Genomic DNA, 21,304 nt, shown 5'->3' with positions numbered 1-21,304 from the left:
AAAGGAAAAGATTATCCACCTGCAGCAGTGTAACCAGAACCCACACACACCTGCTTCCTAAGAACGTTATAAAACATGTCCCAGGCACACATGGAAATTCCCAGCCAGGCGTTCAGTGGTATATTATTTCTGATTCTTCCTAGTGCTCCTCCTAAAGCATTTGGCTATCTCCAGGTGGTCAAGCAGACACCGTGAGTGGCTTCTAGAGCTGGGGCTGCCCTCAGGAGGTATCTTATGGGGAACCCGCCATGGTCCCCAAGGCCACTTTAATCTGCTCAGCCAGTCACTTTCAGCTTCCTAGGGGACAGGGAAACTAAATCTGTTCACAACTGAATATTCAGCCTGCTACCCTCCTCCCCGTCATGTTGACTTTACCTTTAGTGTCCCTGTCCATTTAATGGGCATGTGGCCAGAAATAATCTTCTCGTCATCTAATGTGCCGATGACAGGTGTTACAGAAATACATGAATGCTTTCATTACACAAATGCAGAGGTGGAAGCAAGCCCTTTCATTACACTAACCTCCTTAAAGAAAGACACAGACACCCTCGTCTCACCATGACTGGACGTGACTGCACAAGAGGTGTCTCAGAAATGGCATGTTTTCCTATGGCCACACCCCACTGACCGTGCCTGACCTCCTCTGATCTTAGAAGCTAAGCGGGGTCCGGCCTGGTTAGGACTTGGATGGGAGAGATGGCACACTTTCCCCCTCTCCTACCACTGGCTCCATTCCATCGAATTTATTTCTTCCCAAACAGCTGTGTGTACTAGAGATCGTTTCGTCTGACTATTGCTTAAGTTACGCAAAAACCTTCGGAATTCATGTGGATTAAAAATAATAAAATTGGAAGACGAAGTCAGAAACAAGGATGAGCATTTTCTTGACATTGTAGAGAGAAAAATACTTAGAAAATACTGCCCTTGGCTTAGGCCATTTTCTAGTCAGCCCAGGGTGGTGAATGGTTTAGAAGCCACATGATACAAGACATGCAGGTATTTTATCTAGAGATTGAGAGTCAAGTTGATGATCAGCCTTAAATATTTGAAAGACTTCCATGTAGAAGATGAAATGCACTTATTTTATGTAGCCCTAAGGCCAACATTAGAAGTTACAGAGGATAGGTTTAGTTTAACACAAGCTTTTTAATAATTATTACTTGTTACTCATTTGGGAGCAAAAGAATACATAGACTAATTTTATAGTATTTACTATTGTCTATATGAATCACATGAATTAGACCTACCTCCTTTCTGTACGTGCAAGGCAAAGTAGAGAATATAATACGGTATTTTACCTTTAAAAGACCAATTGCTGGTCCTTATTTCTGTAAATCTTTCTTCCTAATTTAGGTTTCAATTCTCTTCCTTAATTCCATTCTTGAAATTAATCCTCATACTTCAGACAGGAACTTACGGTAAAAGGTATGTGAGCTTAATCTCTAGTGGGAAAACTTTTCTTGGTGGTAATTAATACTTCTCCCAAAGATCTCCTGCAAGTGAAGGATAAAGTAGCCCAGGCCTGCCTAGTACTAGAATAACAGCAAATATTTACCTGTGGCTTAGGGCAAATTGGGAGGGCCCTTGGAAGTCCACTCATTTGGTAGCCAGATCTCCCCATCCAGGTAACAATGTGTAAAGCTTGTCTTTTAAATTAAAAAAAAAATCTCTAATCAGAACATTTGTTTCCTCTGATAAAGTCTCTTTAATGAAAAATTAAAGCACATTTTAGTGGAGGTTTAGTGGGAAATACCCCAATAATATCACACGTATTCGACAAGAAAACCAGTTTTAATGTCAAATTAAGGTGTGATAGTTGTGTTTTTCTGTGACATTCAGGCAAGGAAAATGTTTATTTTCAACCATATTTTTTAATTTTAAAGGAAGTAAAACAAAACAATAAAAAGGAACAAAACCATGAGAACAATCCTGGATTTCAGAAACAAGACAGAAGGAAATCCCCCATAGTTGCTATGTTACATATTGTTATCCTCTAAACAGATGTTCAGACCACCAGCTTTAGGCCTGCAAAGTCAGTCAAACAATAGAAGCAGTAAGTTATTCTTTAACTTAACTGCTATCATCTCAGCCCGTCTTCCTCCAAATCAGCTGGGTGCTTACAGTGAGGGGGCTGGGGTGCTCTTCTTCTTTCCTGGCCCATGACTGCTGCTGGCTCATGGGACGGCATGGCTTGGCTTCTCGGACCTCCTCTCAATATATGTATTTAATATCTGTATCTTTATGGAAACCAAAGATGTCTCTTGTACACTATTGTCCTACATCAGAAAAAAATCACTTTTACTGTACCCATAACTTTACCTTAGACATTAAAATACCTTGATACTGCAGTTACCTGACTGAGGTGTCAAAGCATGTAAATAGCTTTATTCTGATCATGTTAAATAACAGCAAGGTCATAATGAAAACCTAAGAACTTTAAACTCAATAAGTGAAATTTCTACAGTTCCTATCGTTTTCCTGTATTTCAGGGAGGGGAAAAGCAATACCTACAGAGCTGTTTCCTACTATGTAGGCACCTAGGATGGTCCTAATATAAATTGTTTAAAAAGCGATCTTTGCAACTTTCATTTGCTCAAGGTAAAAATCTAAAGTAGAATCTTCTATCCTTTAGTGAAAAGGGGGAAATAGAAAATGGAGGGAATAAGTATTACCAAAAAAAAGTATTCAAAATGAAACAGTCAAAGTTATGTCTTTGAAACCAGCTAGGTTTCTCCTTTTGTCTCACTTCCAACATTTCATAAATTGCAACAACCTAAATGTAACCAATTTGAAATGGGGTTTCTGGTGCTATGAAGGATTGAGAGTTATCTTCCCACAGCTTAGAAAGCCAGGCAAACTATGACACGGTTGTTTTCAGGCATTGGACTTAGATAGCACAAAACAGGTTAAAAAATGCAAATATGGCGAGCCCTGTGACTGCCTCAGATGACCGATGGGGACACTTCTAAGTCACATGGGAAGAGAGACACAGAGACAGGTCCCCCTGAATGGAGGAGACAGCTCAAAGAAACTAAGATGGCTAGAATCTGTGGGACAGAATAGTGGAGAGAGGAGGTCTAGAGATTTATACAAAGGTCTCCTCAACTTTCTGGCTGAATACGTAGCTGCGAATATGTGAGCTAAAAATCTACAAGAGTGGAGGAAAAACCCCAGACAGTGGTAGTTGAACAATTCCTCGTATTCCTGTAAGGCTTGGAATGACTCGTGTCCCCACATTTCAGACTGGGAGGGCCTCAGAATGTATCAGCACCGGGCAGAGTCCTCACAAGCGCCCTCAGAAAGCTCCAGCAGTTGAAAGTATGTTAGCCCTAGAATAAAGGCTATATCATACCCATCCTACCAGACATTAAAGACAGTCCTCAAAAGGGTCAACCTGTGTTATGTCAGAGCAAGTCTAACTTTCTTAGAGAAATAACATCCACATCCAGTAAGCAAAACCATAAAATTCACAGTGTCTAATGCCCAATCCCAAACTACCAGACATGAAAACATGAGTCCAAGAAAAAAATTCAGTGAAGAGAAACATCCCCAGAATTGACACAGTCGGTAGAATTAGCAGACAGGAGCGTTAAGGTGGCTGTTATAAACGTACTTCCTGTGTTTGAGAAAACATGACCATGTTGACAGAAATGGAAGATGCAGAAAAGATCAAATGGAACTTCTGAAAATGATAAACTATCTGAAATGATGAATATACTCTCGGGAACAGACATCAGATTAGATGTCACAGAAGAAACGCTGGTGCACTTGAAGATTTAACAGTAGAAACTGTAATGGGGCACAGAGAGAGGAGAGAATCGGTGAACTAGAGAGCAATATTAAGTGTTCTAACGTTTACGTAATTAGTGTCTAAAAGGAGAAACAGAGGACCAAACCAACAAAAGCCAACCACTTGAAGGAATGACAGGAAAACTTTCTCTAAACTGGATGAAAGCTATAAATCCACAGAGCTAAGAAGCTCCATGAACCGCCATCAGAAGAAAGGTAAAGAAAAACATACTGCACAAAGTTGCCATGGGAACCAATGAAGAAAGGACATCTTTTTAATGAGTGGTGTTGGAATAATTAGACATCTATGTTTGAGACTTAAACATAATAATAACCTCAACAGTTCATAGCATACAGAAAAGTTAGCTGCATACAGACATAGATCTGAATGTAAGAAATGAAAGCTAAATTCTGTAAGAAAATATATGACCTCAAGATAGGCCAACATCTCACAGATGGGAAACGAAAAATACGAGCCATATATGGAATATATGGATAAACGGAACTTCATAAGATTTAAAATTTTGACTTTCAAAATACAGTTAAGGAAGGAGGGAGATAAATCTTTCTCAAATGGGAAGGGAATCAAAAGAGGAGAGAAGGCAGGGAAAAGAGATGAAAGGACTGAAGATGTGTACGCGTGCCAGTGTCACACAAGGAATGTGAACATGCACTGCACACGTGTAGTAACAGAAATAAGTAAATGAGGACATGGAACTTGATTAATGCAGTTCGAAAAATAAGGGCCAGGGGTTTAACTCAGCAGCATAAGTGCTTGTCTGGCAAGCATGAGGTTGTGAGTTCGATCCCTGGTCCTAAAAAAAAAAAAACTTATATAGAATGTTATAGCCCATAAACAGGAAATATATAGTTTTTTTCAAATGACTGTGGAATTTTCACGAAAACTAATTATGTATTTGGTACCAAGACAATCCCAATGACATGATTGAAGTTGAAAAAAAAAAGCTTCAGACATATTTGCAAGAAAATATTTGCAAGGAATGTGCCTGAATGTACTTTTTAATCTGACAACTCATAGAGAACTCATAATTCAATAAGAAAAATAAGAATTAAAAAGTGGGTAAAATATTTGAATAGATCTTTCCCTAAAGAAGGTGTCTGTCAGACACATGAAAAGATGGTCAACAGGAAAATGCACAGTAAAATCCCAGTGGGCCGCTGCTCACATTCACTGTAGAAGCTACGACTAAAAAGCCTGATAATACCAAGTGTTGGTGAAGATGCATAGCAACTAAAACTTACATCTTGCATTCCTAGTAGAAATGAGAGAATACAACCACTTTAGAAAAAAGCTTGGCGATTCCTTATAAGCCTGCATTTACCATGTAACCTAGCAATGTCTCTCCTAAGCACTGGCAAAAAGTGATGACTTACACTTTTATAATGACTCTCTGTGAATGTTCATGGAGCTTTGGTTCACAATAACCAAAATCTATAAACAACCCAATGCCTGTAAACAAACTGCTGAGATTTTTACAATCACTTCCTTTTTGCCTCTGTTTCCTCGTCCTAAATTCTTTCTTGAAACCTTACAAACTGTCTCTTATTCCAGCTAACCTTTCAGAAGTATTGTCATCCAACCAAACTCAGTGAGTTTTCCATTTTCTTTTTAATCTTCTCAAATGCATTTGCCATTGTGCGCTCTCTCCGACTCTCTGTCTCTGTCACTCTCCGTCTCTGACTCTGTTTCTGACTCTCTCTCTCTCTCTCTCTGTCTCTCTCTCTCTCTCTGTCTCTCTCTGTCTCTCTCTCTCCAGTCTCACTTCTTTGCATTTCAATGATTACAAATCTTTGGGGTTTTTCCTAAATTGGTCACTGGTTCTGTTTTGCATGTTTTCCTGGCTCTGGTCCTCTCTTTTGACCTCTCCCATGGTGGCTCCCAAGCTTAGCCTCAGCTTTGAGCTTTTGTCCTCTCTGTCACCCCCCTCATTTCTCCCACCATGGTTCAGATTTTGCAGTGCTTGTTCTCCAGAAGAGAAGCTTGGATCATTTTCACCTCCCCAGTCAGCTGCCCGACACCGTGAAGTATTCAATGACCAAATGAAGCCCCAAGTGGTGACATAACAAGAGCAGTAAGCTTGGATTCCAACAACTGGATTGAAATACTAACTCTGCCACTTACCAGCTCCACGTTCCCCTGAAAACCAGACCTAGCTTTATACAGGGGAGCCACCCAGAGAGAGAACAGAGGTGAAAGGAAAGGCGTGGATAGGCTGGTGAGGGCTGGCTTTTTCGATCTCTAGTTTTCAAAGTTATTTCCCTGGCTAGGTCTTATTTTCAGTGAAAGGATAGATGAACTTGGAGAAGTTAGTTAAATTTTCCTAGAGTTTCTATATGCGAAAAATGAGGACGAATAACACCATATCGGAGATTACTGTAAGGATAAAGTGAGATCAATAAAAATGTACGCAGTTTGTAAAATATGTCATTATCATAGGTGACTATGAGTTTTCAACAAATACGTGTTCATTATATGTGCTAAGCATTGTCTGTATGCTGGTGGGCCAGCAGGCAAGATCCCCAGTATTCATGAGCCCAGAATCTCAAGAAGAATACAAGCCATTAAATAAATTAAAAAATTGATGTGGTCAGTTGTAAGTCTGGAAGAAACGATGAGTGCATAAAGAGGCACATAATGGGCACCATCTAATCCAGACTCGTGGTAAGAAGGATGGTAAGAAGAACTTCCTGAATTAAGTGGCCTTCTAGGTGACACCTGAATACAAATACGAGGGGGCAAACCAGAGAGCGAGACGATGGTGTCAAGGACAGGAGCACCAAGTGTTTTAGGCAAGAGGAGCCGCACTGGCCAGTGGCCAGGAGGGCCTTTCCAGAACAGCAAGCAGTGGAGGGTATGGTTGGAACCTAAGGCTGTGTGCAAAGAGCAGGAACAGCAGGAGGGTCGCTGCGGGGTAAAGCATACGTGCATTCTCAGTGTAGGTCAGGAAAACAGAAGATAAGGGTGATCCAGCATGAAGCAGGGCATTCATTGCTAAATGTGGGCTGATAAAAACACAGCTGTGACTGGTACTGGGCCATCACCCAGCTGGACAGTCAGCCTCTGAGAGGCCTGGCAATGAATCCCAGCTACCGGCCACCCCCGAAGAAAGGTCAGCAAGGGGAAGGATGTGTGCCAATACATTTTACTTATTAAGAGTGGTGATCATTTTCTTCAAGGTATTTCAACTTCTAATACTTCTTTCAAAACATATTTTTAGTAGTATGCAACAACAGTACACAATGATTGCGTTCCTTGCCTGGAGTTGATCCATGCATATAACTCATCTTTATTCTTTCCTCATCCCCTACCCCTTCTCTCTCTCCCCCACCCCTCTGTTTCTTGGTCCCCTCCTATTTGCAAAAACTCAATCTCCAGCTGGGAGTGCTAGCTAGCGCACACCTGTAATCCCAGCACTCAAGAGGGCGAGGCAGGAAGATTGCTGTGAGTTCAAGGCCAGTCTGGGCTGCATAGTGAGTTCAACGGCAGTCTGAACTATATAGTGAGACTCTTTCAAAAAAACAAAGAAAAAAACCCAATCTCTCCCTGTTTCCTATTATCCATCTTTTTTGCTGTTTCTTGTTGTAATTTGGGTTTCCCATATAAGAGAAACTGTGATATTTAAGCTTGTGCGTCAGATTTACTTCACTCAAAATGCATCCATTTTCCTATGAATGATGCAAATCTACCCTTCTTTATCTAAAACGTTTTTAAAAGGCATCCTTGTATGGCAAGCAGGAGCAGATGCCGTTACTAATCAGAATACGTGAAAATGAGATGAGTCATATGTAACGTTTTCTTTAATCCCATGCTTTAAATTTAGTTTTAATCTACAAATGGCTAGCTGTGAAAGTATAAAATTGGATATTAAAGGGATAATTTTATATGCACACACACATATGTATATGAGAACACTCATTAGATTGGAAGTTAAGAAACCGAGTTCTGGTCTTAACTCTGCACTCCATTGGTTGGCACTTGGCACATCGTGATAAGCACACTGAGCCTCAGTTTACCCTAGGTGGACTGGATCATTGATTCTGATGTTTAGGGCAAAGGAAAGGCCAAAGAAAAGCTAGTATTCCTTCCACATTGGAGAATTTAAAATTTTTATTTTTATCCCCAATGTCTATTTTTATTTTAGTTTTCTGTTGTTTCTTGTTCCTGCTTGAAGTTGCCGTTCCCCTTCCCTGAAGATTTTTAAGCAGCAGCCTTTTCGTCACTTTGAAACTGTGAATATGCCCTTGAAACATGCAAAGAGGCTTTTGTGTACTTACAACACGAGGTTATTATCGTACAAGTAAGTCACTTGAGTGCACCGCATTCCTCGGCCTGCTCCATTGAGAGCGTTATTAGGTCAGGAGGGCCTATCTCAGGAGATAAGGCTCTCCCACTCACAAGGGAGCTATCTGATGGGACAGGGTGTCTAATGCGCCGCAGCAAGAGCACAAGGGCTTTGGTGCTGCCCGAGAGACAGACACACTTCTCCTGGACAAGTAGGTGCTTCACTTAGAGTGGCTCAGTCAAGGACAAAGATTCTAAAATTAAACCCACCAGCTGGTCCACTTGGACGCCCACATGTCAGTTATACAGTCTTCTGGTCTAGCCTTCTCTTTCCTGAAGCCAGAACTCCCACTCTCAGCCCTTAAAACACCCAAAGCATCGCATCCTTTCCAGACAGCTACCTAGCCTGGGAGCAGAGCCTGTTGTAGAGCCCACTCACCGGTCTGTTCTCACCGGTTCTCAAAGAACTCTGAGTTCTTTGAGAACGCATCTCTTGTATGCAGTGAGTTTTTCAACTCCAACGTCTAAACTGTCAACTCCAGTGATGCTGGAAATCGGTTTCAAAAGTTCCCTGAAGTCCTACTCTCCTTGATAAAGTGAGGGGACAAAAAACTAGAGTGTAGGAGTCTCAAGTTTTGGAAGCCTAGAGCGTGGAAACTATCTTGAAACTCTTATTACAGAGTTCTTACATAGGTTCTGTGCTTGTAATCCTGATTTAACGTGAGAATGTGGCCTTAGTCCTGAGGCTGTGTACTATGCTACTCTTATTGGATTCTGCTTTCTGTTGACCTCACCAGCCCTCAGGTGAAGAATAAAATGTCAAAAAGAGCATTTGTTCGAAATACCCGTCGTGCTGCTCAAAACATTAGTGAAGATTTTGTAGGGCACCTTTATGACGGCATCTGCCTCAGTGGCCATATGGCTGCATCAAAGCACAGTTTCTAGGACTTTGAACTTTTTGCCTCAGACCACAGCTATCCACGGAACTCGTTAGCAGATGTGAGGCTGTATCTGTGTTGGCCATTCTAGCCTCTGCATGCATCATGCTTGAGTATACAGCTGCTTTTCCTTTCACTGTTTCCTTTTTTAGTAATTTCCTGGGGGAACTAATTTTGCAAGACTTTTCTTAATTTTTCTTATTATATTTTGCACAAATCCAGGCCATTATCTGACCCAGCTGTTAATGAATCTTAAACTGACATACATGATACTCTATAAAATGGTGTATCTGTTCCTTAGATTTGCCTGAAAAACTTAATCCACTTCCATTTTTTAAAAAATACAATAGATGATGTACATGTTAAACTATAAAGATTTATAATGATAATTACTTTATTGTAAAGATTTTAACTGAAGTGTTTCTTTTTCTCTCAAAAAAAATTTTTGGAAACCTAAAATGTCTGAGAGATTTAAGTTTTTAAATAGTTTGGTAAAGAGCAGAAGTGGAGACAAACTTATCAATGCCTGTCCTTTGCTTTGGGTGGCTCTCAACCTAACAATAAAAGGAACAGTTGTGGGTGGATAGCAACAGGCAAGAGTCACCTGAATTAGCCACTGCTGTTTGTAAAGACCCACACAAAACAAATGACGGCATTGCAACACAGTGGGGAATATTCCTCAGTACAGATGCTGTTCTAATGAGGCTTTGTGGGATAGGAAGGAAGCACAACTGTTTTTTTTTTAAACTGGAAAGTTTTTACTGTGAAGTAATTCATCTTTGTATTAGATGCTATCAGGCAAAAGTTCCACTTTGCCTTAAATATTTTGTAGTCATTTTTGCAATCAATGTAAACTTATGACTGCAAATACATTATTTCAATCTAGCATTTTAAAAGTATTGCTTTATATTGGATAATATTAAATTCTTTTTTTTTTTTTTTTTTTGGTCTTTTTGAGACAGGGTCTCACTATGCAGTTCAGGCTGGCTTACTTTATAGGCCAGGCTGGTCTCAAATTTGCAACAATCCTCTTGCGTCAGCCTTTCGAATGCTGGGATTACAGGCACGTGCCACCATTTTTTTCTTTAAGGCAAAATTTCATTAGTCATATTTAAGGGGGTTATTAGATTAACAAAGCAGTTTGCAAAATACTAAAATTTGCTAAGATATAATATATTCCTAATATTGTCTCTTCAAGTAACAAAATGTACATAAAAATAAAATGTGACTATTTTTGCCACTATTTATATATTAAAAAATTAAAATAAATCTGTATTAACATGATTCTATATTGACTTCCTCATTCAATAAGTAGCATTGAGGACTTATAAGCTATTATCTTAGCTACTCGTGATATAAAGATGAATCAAAACGTTGCATAACCTAAAAGTATATAAATTAAAATTATAATAGAAACCATAAATTATCTTAAAGGCTATAATGAAGTTTTACCTATTAAAAGATACAAATTACTAAAACAGAGAATTACTGAACCAACTTCAAGGTTTAGGTCGTTATGCTTTGTATTATTTTTATTCCTGAGTTTGATATACCCAGCAAGAAAATTCATTTCTTTTCCTGCTTTATTATCTACTAAATATATCATTTCTACTTTATTATAAAACTCCCAATATGTCAGTTCTATAAATTTATATATAAAAATAAAGCGTTGGCCCATGTACAGTTTTATAAATTGTATGTAATACAAAGTAAGCTATCTTGGGGTTTCACACTTTGCTTTTCACCGAGGATGGGATGAGAGACCAGATTTACTCTTTTGCCCCAAATAACTAAAAAACTGGGCAAGACGTGTGAAACGGCAGTGTTTAGGCCCCAGACACAGCAGCTGCTGGAGGGTGCCGAGCTCAGAGCCGGGCTGAAGCTGCCGCTGGCGTCCCTGAGCTGCGGGCTCCAGCTAATAAAGTCCTGACTGACCCACGCGTGTCTGGGAAGGCCGGTGGCCAGGTCTGAGGGCCACGTCTCAGGAAGAGCCGCACGCATCAGGTGAGACGTCCAGAGGAGGACTCGGGTCCACTGCAGGAAGTGGAGGCACCGCGAGTCCATAATAAATAGGTCAGTGCGTAAATATCACATGGTTTCCCTCGCATGAAAAGCCCAACGTCTGAATGAATGAAAGAGCGAAGTAAAAGATAGACTACAGGAAACAGAAAAGTAGGTCTTTTGCAGATGGGAAGAGAATCAAGAGAAGGCGCAGGAGGGAGGGATGCACCTGTGCCCACTCCCCGCGAGGAAGGCATTCATTATGGATGCAAATGTACTAACAAAACAAGGAAAACTACCTAAATCAGAGGAAGAACCACAAAAACGAGAGAGGGGACACTCTCTGGAGATCACGTAGGACCAGGGATAGTCAGCAGCACGGACACTCCTGTGGTGCATTATTAGTGTAATTGGAAGGGGCTCACCTCAGTCCAGAGGCAGAGTGTGGCTCAGACTAAAGGACTGATTCGTCCCACCTAACAAAATGCAAAAACAAGCCTCAGAAGATTCCAGGCAATTTAACTGCACCTCAGGAAAAAGCCCAAGAATGCCGAACTATTCAGCACCCGACAAGATAGTCACAGGGCCAGGTATGGCGGCACACTCCTTAATCCCAACACTCTGGAGGCTGAGGCAGGAGGTTTGTTGCAAGTTTGAGACCAGCCAGGGCTACAAAGTGAGCCCAAATCCATCCTGAACCACATAGAGAGACCCTCTCTCAAAAAAAACCAAATATGATTCACAGTGCTTGGCAGCCATTCAAGACCTGCAGTGAAACAGAAAAATACAACACATACAGATAAATCAATGGAAACAGCCTCAGAATGATACAAGTGATGGAATTAGTAACTCAGAACTCTAAAATAGTTACTGTAACTCTGTTCTTAACGTTCAAAAAGTGAAGGAAGAACAGGCCACATTAACCACAGGCGTGGGAAAGCTAAGAAAAATCCAAATTGAATGCCCATTGTTGAAAAATTTGATGTCTAAGATGAAGAACACACTGAGTGATGGTAGCATACTAGATACCCCAGAAGAAAAGCCTAGAGAAGCTCACTATATGGTGCTAGAAATTATCGAATGGATTACACAGAGAGAAAAGAGCCCAGAAAAGAAACACAGTATCAGTTGCCTGTGCCATAACTTCAAGCAATTGAATATGCATGCTGTTGGAGTCCATAAAGGTGAGGGTCAGAAAAAAGCTAAGAAATAATGGCTGAAGTTTTTCTAAATTTGATAACTACATACCCACAGATCCGAGAAATGCAACGAACGTTAAAAACAAGAAAAAAGAAGACATCTACCCCAGGCTACCTCATTATTTAGAAATCAGCAGTGAAGAGAGGATCCTGAAGCAGCCGAGGTGGGGAATATATTGTGTACAGAGGAGCAGGCTTTTTGTCAGAAATAATGTAAGCCAAAAGACAGTGAGACAGAGACCTTGACATACTGAAAGAAAAAAATTGTCAACTTAGAATTCTATACCTAGCAAAAATATCTTTCCAAAGCTGAACTTGAATAAAGATTTTCAGTCACAGAAAGTTCAGCAGCAGCAGACCTATATTGTAATGTTAATGGGAGCCCTTCAGACAGAAGAGAAAGGTAAATAAATCTACAGAAAAGAATGAATATCTTTAAAGATAGAAAACATAGGAATACATGGAAGATATCTTTCTTCTTATTTTTAAAATCTCTCCTAAAGATAATTGTCTTTTTAAAGCAAATGATCAACTATGTGTCTGGGGAGTTGTAATATGTAAAAGCAAAATCATAAAAATAACAGCACAAGAGGTTGGGAGGTGCACCGTTGTAATTGTCCTGGGTTGCATGGAAACTGGTAAATGTGACCTAAAGGCAGACTGATAAGTTACAGTTCAGTGGCAGAGAGCTTGACTACCATGCAGTCCTGGGTTCGTTAAATCCCCAGCAGGCAAGGAGGGTATACCATCAACCCTAAGCAAAAAATGTTCAATAAGAAAGAAAGTAAGATTAAATTATTGTCTAAAGAAATGCAGAAAAAGAAAAACAATGGAATGTAATACAAGTAGCACATGGTAAATTTAAGCATAACCATATCAGCAATCACATTAAATGTAAATGTTATAAATTCTCCCTCCATTAAAGACATGGATTATCAGACTGGACAAAATGTTTTAAAAGATCAACTTTGCTGCCTTCAAGAACTCTCCATTAAATATAAAAACATAACTGAGTTAAAAGCTAAAGTATGGAATAAGATATACAGTACTAACTCTTCAAAAGAGAGTAACTTACTACCAAAGTAGACTTTAGAGAGTAGTAACAGAGGAAAAGATAAAGTAGCCATTTCATTAAAAGGATGTAGCAACCCTACGTGTTTATACACCAAGTAATAGGACTTCAAAATACATGAAGCAAAAGCTATGAGGAGAAACATGTAAATTAATCATTATGATTGAAGTTTTCGGCACCTTTTCAAAGCCAAAAGGAGCATTTATCAAGATAAGCCACACACTGAGCCTCAAACAAGTATCGATAAATGTGAAAGGATTCATATCATACAAAGTATGTTCTCTGATCACAACAGAATGAAATTAGAAATCAGTAACAGGAAGATACCTGAGAAGTCCTCAAATAGTTGGAAATTAATACACTTTAGAAAAACCCATAGTCAAAGAAGAAATCAAAAGAAAAATCAGTAGGTAGTTTTGAACTGAATAATAACAAAGGCCCAACACCAAAGCTGGTGGCATGTAACAAAAGAAGTACTCAGGGAAAAAAGATCTTAGGTCAGTGATCTCAGGTTCCGCTGAAAAACACCAGTAAAAGAAGAATAAATTGAAGCCAAAGTAAGCAGAAGAAAGTAAACAATAAAGATAAAAGCAGAAACTAATGAAATAGAATAACGGAGAGCATAATCGAAGCCAAAAGCTCCTTCTTTAAGATAATAAAAAAATATTTAGTATTTTAAATAGCATTGAATAACAAAGGCAGTTGTGTTCCTAAAGCTTCCATTTTTTTATAAATAAGAACTGAGATATGATGTTGGAACTTAGGGTGCTGAACAAGAAAGCAACCCGCCTGCCTTCTTGGTAAGCAGCTCTGGCTGGAGGGAGCAGCAGGTGAGCCAGGAAGAGACCCAGTCAGCATCTCCATGAGCCTACAGGAGCGCGGGCTGAGCATCAAACATCCCATCCACTCCCCCCACCTCCCGTTAGCAACTGGGGGCCAGAGGTCTGAGCATCTCTTGGGAGGATGCCCATATGCAACATAGCAAATACGGGGGATTTCCTTCTGTCATCTCTTTGAAGGCAAATGTTGTTTTCAATGTTTTGCTTTGTTCTGATTGTTTTGTTCTGTTCAATGTACTCTGTCAATTGGTTTTATGATGTTCTGTTTTTGATTTGATTTTCCTATACCTGATTGAATGGACAACTATTGTGAAGACAATGATATATTCTATGCTACCTATTACTGATATTTTAGTATCCTGCTGTGAAGTTCTGTAACAAGACACTGCATTGTCTCAAGTCGCTTTGTTCTGTCTAATTCTGTTGTATTTTACTACCTTCAAAATTTTTAAAAAAGGAAAAAAATGAGATGCATGGAAAAGTTCTAATGTTTGCATTTCTATGGGTGTTTGCTTGTGCTTGCCTGATCTTTTAAAGAATATGAAAAGTCTTGTATACTCCGGGCAGGAAGGAAGCCTTAAAGCCACTTGGAAACGTATCATCTATTTTCACATGGGTGTTAATACACATGTATATGTGTTCCCATGATCCTCATCAAGTGTGCAGAACTTGTAGGTAAGGAATGGCCTTTCTTGATTCTTCTAAATCTTAATCACTGTAGGCTTCTCCTTTTAAAACAAAATTTGAGAAATAATTCACTGATTCCTGCAAAATGGGAATTTTAAAATGCCACAATGTGCCAGAGGCTGTGGGACATGCTGGGGACAGAGCTGTTCCCCAAACAAGCTCCCTCTCCATGAGCAGAGTTGGGTAAAGGTGCAGACCAGGAAGCAGACACTAACAGTAGACCAACAGGCAAGCACCATCCTGGAGAGAACAAGCCAAGGGCAGACTCCGGCAGGGGAGAAAATCAACCGAGGCCTGAAACAGTCCCAGGCTAGTAGCTAAAAAGAAATCATTTTCATTAACTATGTTTTTTGTGATTTCTTTGTTATTGCTTATGTTCTGGCTTGCATTTTTTTTCTTTTGTTCTGTTGTTTTGGTGCTGGGAATTGAACCCAGGGACCTGCACACACTAAGTGTGCGGTCTGCCGCTAAGCTATGCCCCAGACCCTTTCACATTTATCGAGAGTTGTGTTAGGATCCAGTATATGGTCTGTCTTGATAAATGCTCCTTGATTGAACATAGGCAGCAAAATGGTAGCTTCGGAGCAATATGTAAAGCTGGAGGATGTTTCTGAAAGCGCTCTTTATGGTTGCGGGCCTAATATGTTCTCTTTGTTCTGTCCACAGTGTGACACTTGCTAGATTCCCATCGCAGAACATAAATGACACATAGAATGCTGTTTTTAGTAACTCAGTGTTATTGAGATTTCCTTGTGAAAAGTCTAGAAGAGAAGACATGATAGGTGGTTTCTGGTGTTTGTCACTCGTAAACAACTGCTCCTGCCACGGTGAGATGGGCACAACAAATGGCAGGGCCTGAGCAGAAAACCCAGGTCCTCGGGCAAAGTGTCAGGGACCTGAGGCTCAGAGAAGTCAGACAAGACCCAAGAAATGTGGAGCAGAGTAGGAAGGACAGGACCCGAGATTCATTCAGAGGATCAGATGTTTTTTAAGTGACGCCTTTTCTTTGACCCACTAGTTTCCCATTTAGAAAGACATCTTTAGGAAGTGGTGACACATGTCCCCTCTTTGGCTCCGGAGCCGTTCCTTGTGGTTGGTTACTCTGAAAAGTTGAAACATCCTAAATAAAAGGCACCCTGGCTAAGTAAATGATTCTCATATCCACGCAATGGAATTCCCAGTGGGTTTTTAAATTATGTAGCAATCTTTCTCCGACGTTAATGTGCATCAGCATCAACTTTGGAGGACTGGTTGAATCACAGATTTCGTGGTCAGGCCTGAAGAAGCACTTCTGCCTTAGTTCTTCTGAGATAGGGCCTCTGAGTTTGGGAGGAAGAATATTTATTGACGTGGAAGAATACACACAAGGTATATAAAGCTATTGACCTAATATTTTATAACTGTATATGCAACGTAAGTTTACATAAGAAGGTCTTACGAAGCGTATATACCTAGTGGTCTTCGGGGTGGCTCACCTTGTAGGTACTTACTATCTTCTACATTTTAAATAACAGATTTTTCTGGAATGGACAGGCTGCTAAAACCCTAGAACACAGGAAAATTACTTCATGGAAGATAATTACGTACTGGCCAGTAACCCCAGCAGACCAGAAGTCAAGTATCCCAGTATGCTTGATCCTAGTAAAAAAAAAAAAAATCAATCCCTGGCTTTTACAAATACATTCATTAGGAGCTCACCGGGAAGCAGTAGGGCACAGAGACGTGATGGACCGTAGATACATCCTGTTCCTCTTGGAGACAAAACCCAGAAGGGCTGCTGCTACACGGAGACTTTGTACACTGTTTACTTCACTTCGTGAGTGCTGTGCAGACTTCTGGGGACGACTGAAGAAAACCTGGGTGGGACCCAAAGGGCGACCTGCCAGAAATTGGGAGCATCTGGGTTGGCATGTTCTTTGTTTCCTGATGCAGGCTAGATCCACTTCCCAGGGTATCAGATTAAGGCGTCTCCTCTCTGGAAAAAAGATTTCACGGTTTAAATTCCCGTTCACTTTTGTGTCTGTGGCACTGTGCTGTCTCCTGTCCAGCCCACAGCCTCAGGGGTCACGATGTCCCTTCCCTGCTGATATCTGCATGCCAAGTGTGGTGTCATGCACACCAAGCACAGAGCCACCATTCAGCCCCCACAGGCTGGGTTCAGGAAGCCAGAGAGCTGCTGGCTTCCCCAAACCTTGACAGAGCTTCCTCGAACTCTGGGTGTGTTGTGCTGTGCAGCTCCCAGGTGCCGGAGGGTCAGGGAGCTGTGGTAAATGTCAAGGAAAAATAAGTGACAGGAACAGAGAGAGGGAACAGCTGCCACCAGTGTGCAGGAAAGGAAGGATGGGCAGGCAGCACACAGAAATGCGAAATGTGGACTTTTCAGTGGGATCCTTACTTAGTTACCACTGGCTTAGTCTCTTCCATGTCTTTGCATCGCTGTTGGAGAATTAAGTTCTGAAAATTTAAAAACAGCTAGAAATGCACACCCTGAGGGCTGGGGATTTAGCTCAGTGGTGTAAGTGCCTGCTTGGCAAACACAAGGTCGTGAGTTCGATCCCAGGCACCAAAAAATAAATAAATAAATAAATAAATAAATAAATAAATAAAAATGCACACCCTGGTTAGGCATTCAGTGGTTTGTTACTATTATTATAATACAAGGTCTAACCTTTTTCCTTCCAGTGCTATAACATGAAATTCAGTTTGTGAATCTGTTTAAGACTCTGTATAAAACAATTATTTAGAATGCTCACCTTTTACATAAGTGCCAAGAACAACTTAGTAATTCATTGTCATTTGGTAGTTAATTTAATAATTAATTGTCATTTACCAAAAAGTTATTAAAGACCTACTGTGTGCCAGACACTGTCCTGGAACACATCAGTGACTGCCCAAGAAAGTTCCTTCTATCTGGGAGTAACGGCAGAAACAACTTGCAAGAACAAAAGGCAGGCAGGGCAATCATATAGATTTTGCATTTTATTCTGAAGGAAAGGAGGAGTCTTTGGTGGGGTTAGGGGATTGTATTCATCAGCTTTTCCATCATTGGAATACAACACCCAACATCCACAACTTAGAGGAAGAGAGATTTGATTTGGCTGACGGCTGCAGGAGTCCATAGTTGGCTGGCTCCAAGGTGGAAACCTCATGGTGGGTGGACGTGGCCGAGGAACGCTGTTTCACTCATGGTGACAAGGAATCAGAGCAGGAGAACAGCTCTGGAGAAGGGGCCGGGAACCACATGTAATGTGAGGTCACATGTCCATGGCCCTCCCAGACACACCCACAAGTATGCTCTACCAACACCGCTGCCCCCAAGCCAGTCAGCCTTAACTATCTCAGAGGGGTTTGTTGCTATTATTGTTGTTGTTTTGTTTGTTTTTGTCTTTTTGAGACAAGGTCTCACTATGTAATCCAGGCTGCTTTGAATTCATTTTATAGCCCAAGCTGGCCTCCAGCTCACAGTGATCCTCCTGCCTCTGCCTCTCAAGTGCTGGGATTACGGGCATCACACCACATCTGTCCTAGTCTCAGAGGTTAAGTAAGGACCTGAAGTGATCCAACTCTATTTACAGAGAATCATTCTGTCTCCTGCATAAAGGCCAAGCATAAATTGAATTATTCCCCCTCCTCCAAGGGCATATTTCACTGAGGACAATTTTAAGTCTCTGTAGCATGACATGAGCCTACACAGTTGGTTCTTGCTTTTTCATACTTTTGATATGAAATTTGATTTTTGAAATGAAACTTTCATATCCAAGGTATTCCTTAAAGTTTTGTTTTTATTTTCTGGAAAGTTACTGCTGGGTACTTTCTAAAAAGGAGGTTTCCCAAAGCCTACTTTTTGAAAAATACTTTCATACTACTCAGTTATCAAAATGTTTCTTTTGCTAATAGAGTTTAACATCCTTAAAAGGCAAGAGATGCTTAAGAATTTTTCAGGAGTACTTTCATATATATATATACGTAGCTTGAATTTTTTATTCTTTGTCTTCTTAAAAACCTGCATAGTAAAGTACAACTGAGTGTTGGCTTCGTAATGCTGTTTTGTGTGATAATGTAGTTTAGATTTCTTTTTTATGTTGCTCGGTTCCCACTGGCAGTGATTTTCCCTTCCACCATCCCCTGCTGCCCTGGATAACTGGTCCACTAGGGAGTTTGTACCACCTACTCCAGGACCCCCATGTGACCCCATATGACATCCAAAGTCACACACAGGCCCAAAGTCTTCCCAGTAGCAAAACTCCGTCGCTTCTGAGCTTTCCTCCCTAGAACAGAAGCGTCTATGACCCGCACAGTAAAAACACACCTTGCATTTAACCAAGTGTCATTAGTTGACTTGAGCCACTGCTTTTCTCCCTACACTTGGTTTTAAGTGGCTTTTGACTAATTTCAGAAATCATCCTCAAAGGAAATATACCAGTAAGGATATTCCAAAACTGTGCCACAGCTTGGAAGGCAGTTTCCAGAAAAAGAGGAACCAAAAGACCTGTAACAATTGTAGCCCCAGAGAATAACCAATTAGCCTTTGAAAGGGTCAGGCTTCATGGAGAAATGTAAGTTCCTGCGTATTGATTTTGCAGTTGCTTCCTACCTGGTCTTCCTGTTTCTATCCTTTACCATTTCTTTACTTATTTGGGTGCTGGGGATCAAATCCAGGGCTTCCTGCATGCTAAGCACATGTTCCATCACTGACCACACTCCCAGCCCTGTTCTTCTCCTTGTATAAAAGTAGAGATCCTTGCAGAAGTAACTTTTTGAAGTTGTAACAACCCAGATCAGATCCCTGCTCTGCCCGTGGCTTCCCAGGAGCCTCCATGGCACCTGCTTCCCGTCCCTCTTTCTAACCACACTTTCCTGTCCATGGGTTTCTGGTCGCTCTGACTTTCTCGTTCTCCCTGGACCAAGTCGAGCCTGACTCTGTTGCAGATCCTCTAACCTTGTGGTTCCTTCCCCTAGGACCTCTGCACGGCTGCTTTCGTCCCAAGAGCCAAGTCTTTGCAGGTTGCTCCACATATATGTACTTCTGTACCCAAAAGGCAGCACATCTATTCCTTAGAATAACAGGGCAGCTTTTCCCCAGGTGGGGTCAAGGTCTAAAACCCTCGTGTTATCACTCACAGATAACAAAAAGGATAAATCAACCGGGGACCACAGCGGGCAAACTCAGGATTTGCACACAGTCTTATATACAAATGGCATTTTCTTTCTCTTTGCAGGTTATTTTCCGAGCTTTGTCACCACCATACGATGCGGAAAACCCTTACAGTGCCAAAGTTCAGGAGCAGCTGAAGATCACCAACCTCCGCGTGCAGCTGCTGAAAAGACAGTCTTGTCCCTGCCAGAGAAATGACCTGGACGCGAAGCCCCAGCATTTCACACACTACGCAGTCTACGACTTCATCGTCAAGGGCAGCTGCTACTGCAATGGCCATGCTGACCAGTGTGTGCCTGTTGATGGCTTCAGGCCCGTCAAGGCCCCAGGAGCATCCCATGTGGTAGGTAAAGAAATCCTCCTCCCAGTAAGCAAAGCACAGGCTGGCTTCAGCTCTGGGTCTCGGTGGTCTGAGTTCCTTGAGTTAGTATATGTCTAACAGATTTCTTCTGGTTTCTTCATCTACTGGAGCGCTCTTCCTGTAGAGACCCGTCGTGTTGGCTTTTAATCTTCAGTTTCACAATTAGAGTCAAGCCGTCTAACCAGGTTCCTTGGAAAGCACCCATGCCAGTTTTTATTGTCATGACCTTCAGCTAGGCAGCAAGGTGAGCAGTGGTGAGACATGGGCATGATCACGTTGGTGGCATTATCAGACGGAAGCCAGCTTTGGTAATACACGGGAACCATTGTTGAATAGATTGCTTTTATTTAATTTTAAAGGGAATAAAACAGAACAATGACACAAACCAAAAGTGAGAAGACAGCAGGAAATCTACAACAGTTAGTATATTGCATGTTGTTGTCCTCTAAACAGTCTGGGCTTCAGGCTTGCAAAGTCAATCACACAGCACGGTTTGGTTGGTCATGGGGGCTGGGGTGGGGAGCGTTCTCTGGTGAGTAGATTTTGCAGCAGGGAAAACAAGACCCTCAATTTAATGCCTGCTGTCTTCGCTGGCCGGCTGGTAGGATGCGTAATAATTCCCCGGGAGGAGCAGCCTGATTCCACCCCCTTCCGAGTTACCCGCTTTCTCTGTGCTCACCTTCTCCTTGTGCTCTCCTCTAAATGTCTCCTTGTCCGCATCCCCCCAGGATATCGTGAACTCCCTGAGGACAAGAACTGTGTGATCTTTGTGTCCTCAGCACAAAGTGTGTTACCTGAGCCAGAAAAGCTAGGTGTTCAGTCGGTGTTCGATCGGCTGATAGTGGCTCAGGAATAAGACGATGATGAAAACTTGGTGTCACTATTTGTCCTCACTTCACTGTCTTCCAAAGAAAAGAAAAGAAATCCGGTGGCTCAGACATCAAGGGCCTGCTGGAGCTC

At 41.3% G+C, this 21,304-nt stretch overlaps 1 protein-coding gene across 1 annotated transcript in view; it reads left to right on the top strand.

Annotated features, from left to right (window-relative positions):
* Ntn4 (netrin 4) overlaps positions 1-21,304 on the top strand; it is a 102,106-nt gene that overhangs the window by 19,967 nt on the left and 60,835 nt on the right. The window contains exon 3 of the mRNA XM_063255333.1: positions 20,048-20,326. Within this exon, the coding sequence (XP_063111403.1) occupies positions 20,048-20,326 (279 nt within the window). The remainder of the gene's footprint in view (positions 1-20,047; positions 20,327-21,304) is intronic.

Source organism: Cavia porcellus, unplaced genomic scaffold (genome assembly GCF_034190915.1).
Source record: "Cavia porcellus strain 051 isolate PalLab524CR breed Dunkin Hartley unplaced genomic scaffold, mCavPor4.1 scaffold_8, whole genome shotgun sequence".
In the NCBI taxonomy this organism is placed as follows: domain Eukaryota; kingdom Metazoa; phylum Chordata; class Mammalia; order Rodentia; family Caviidae; genus Cavia; species Cavia porcellus.
Note: the sequence above shows the minus strand (reverse complement) of the source record. Positions and strands in the feature narration are given on the sequence as shown.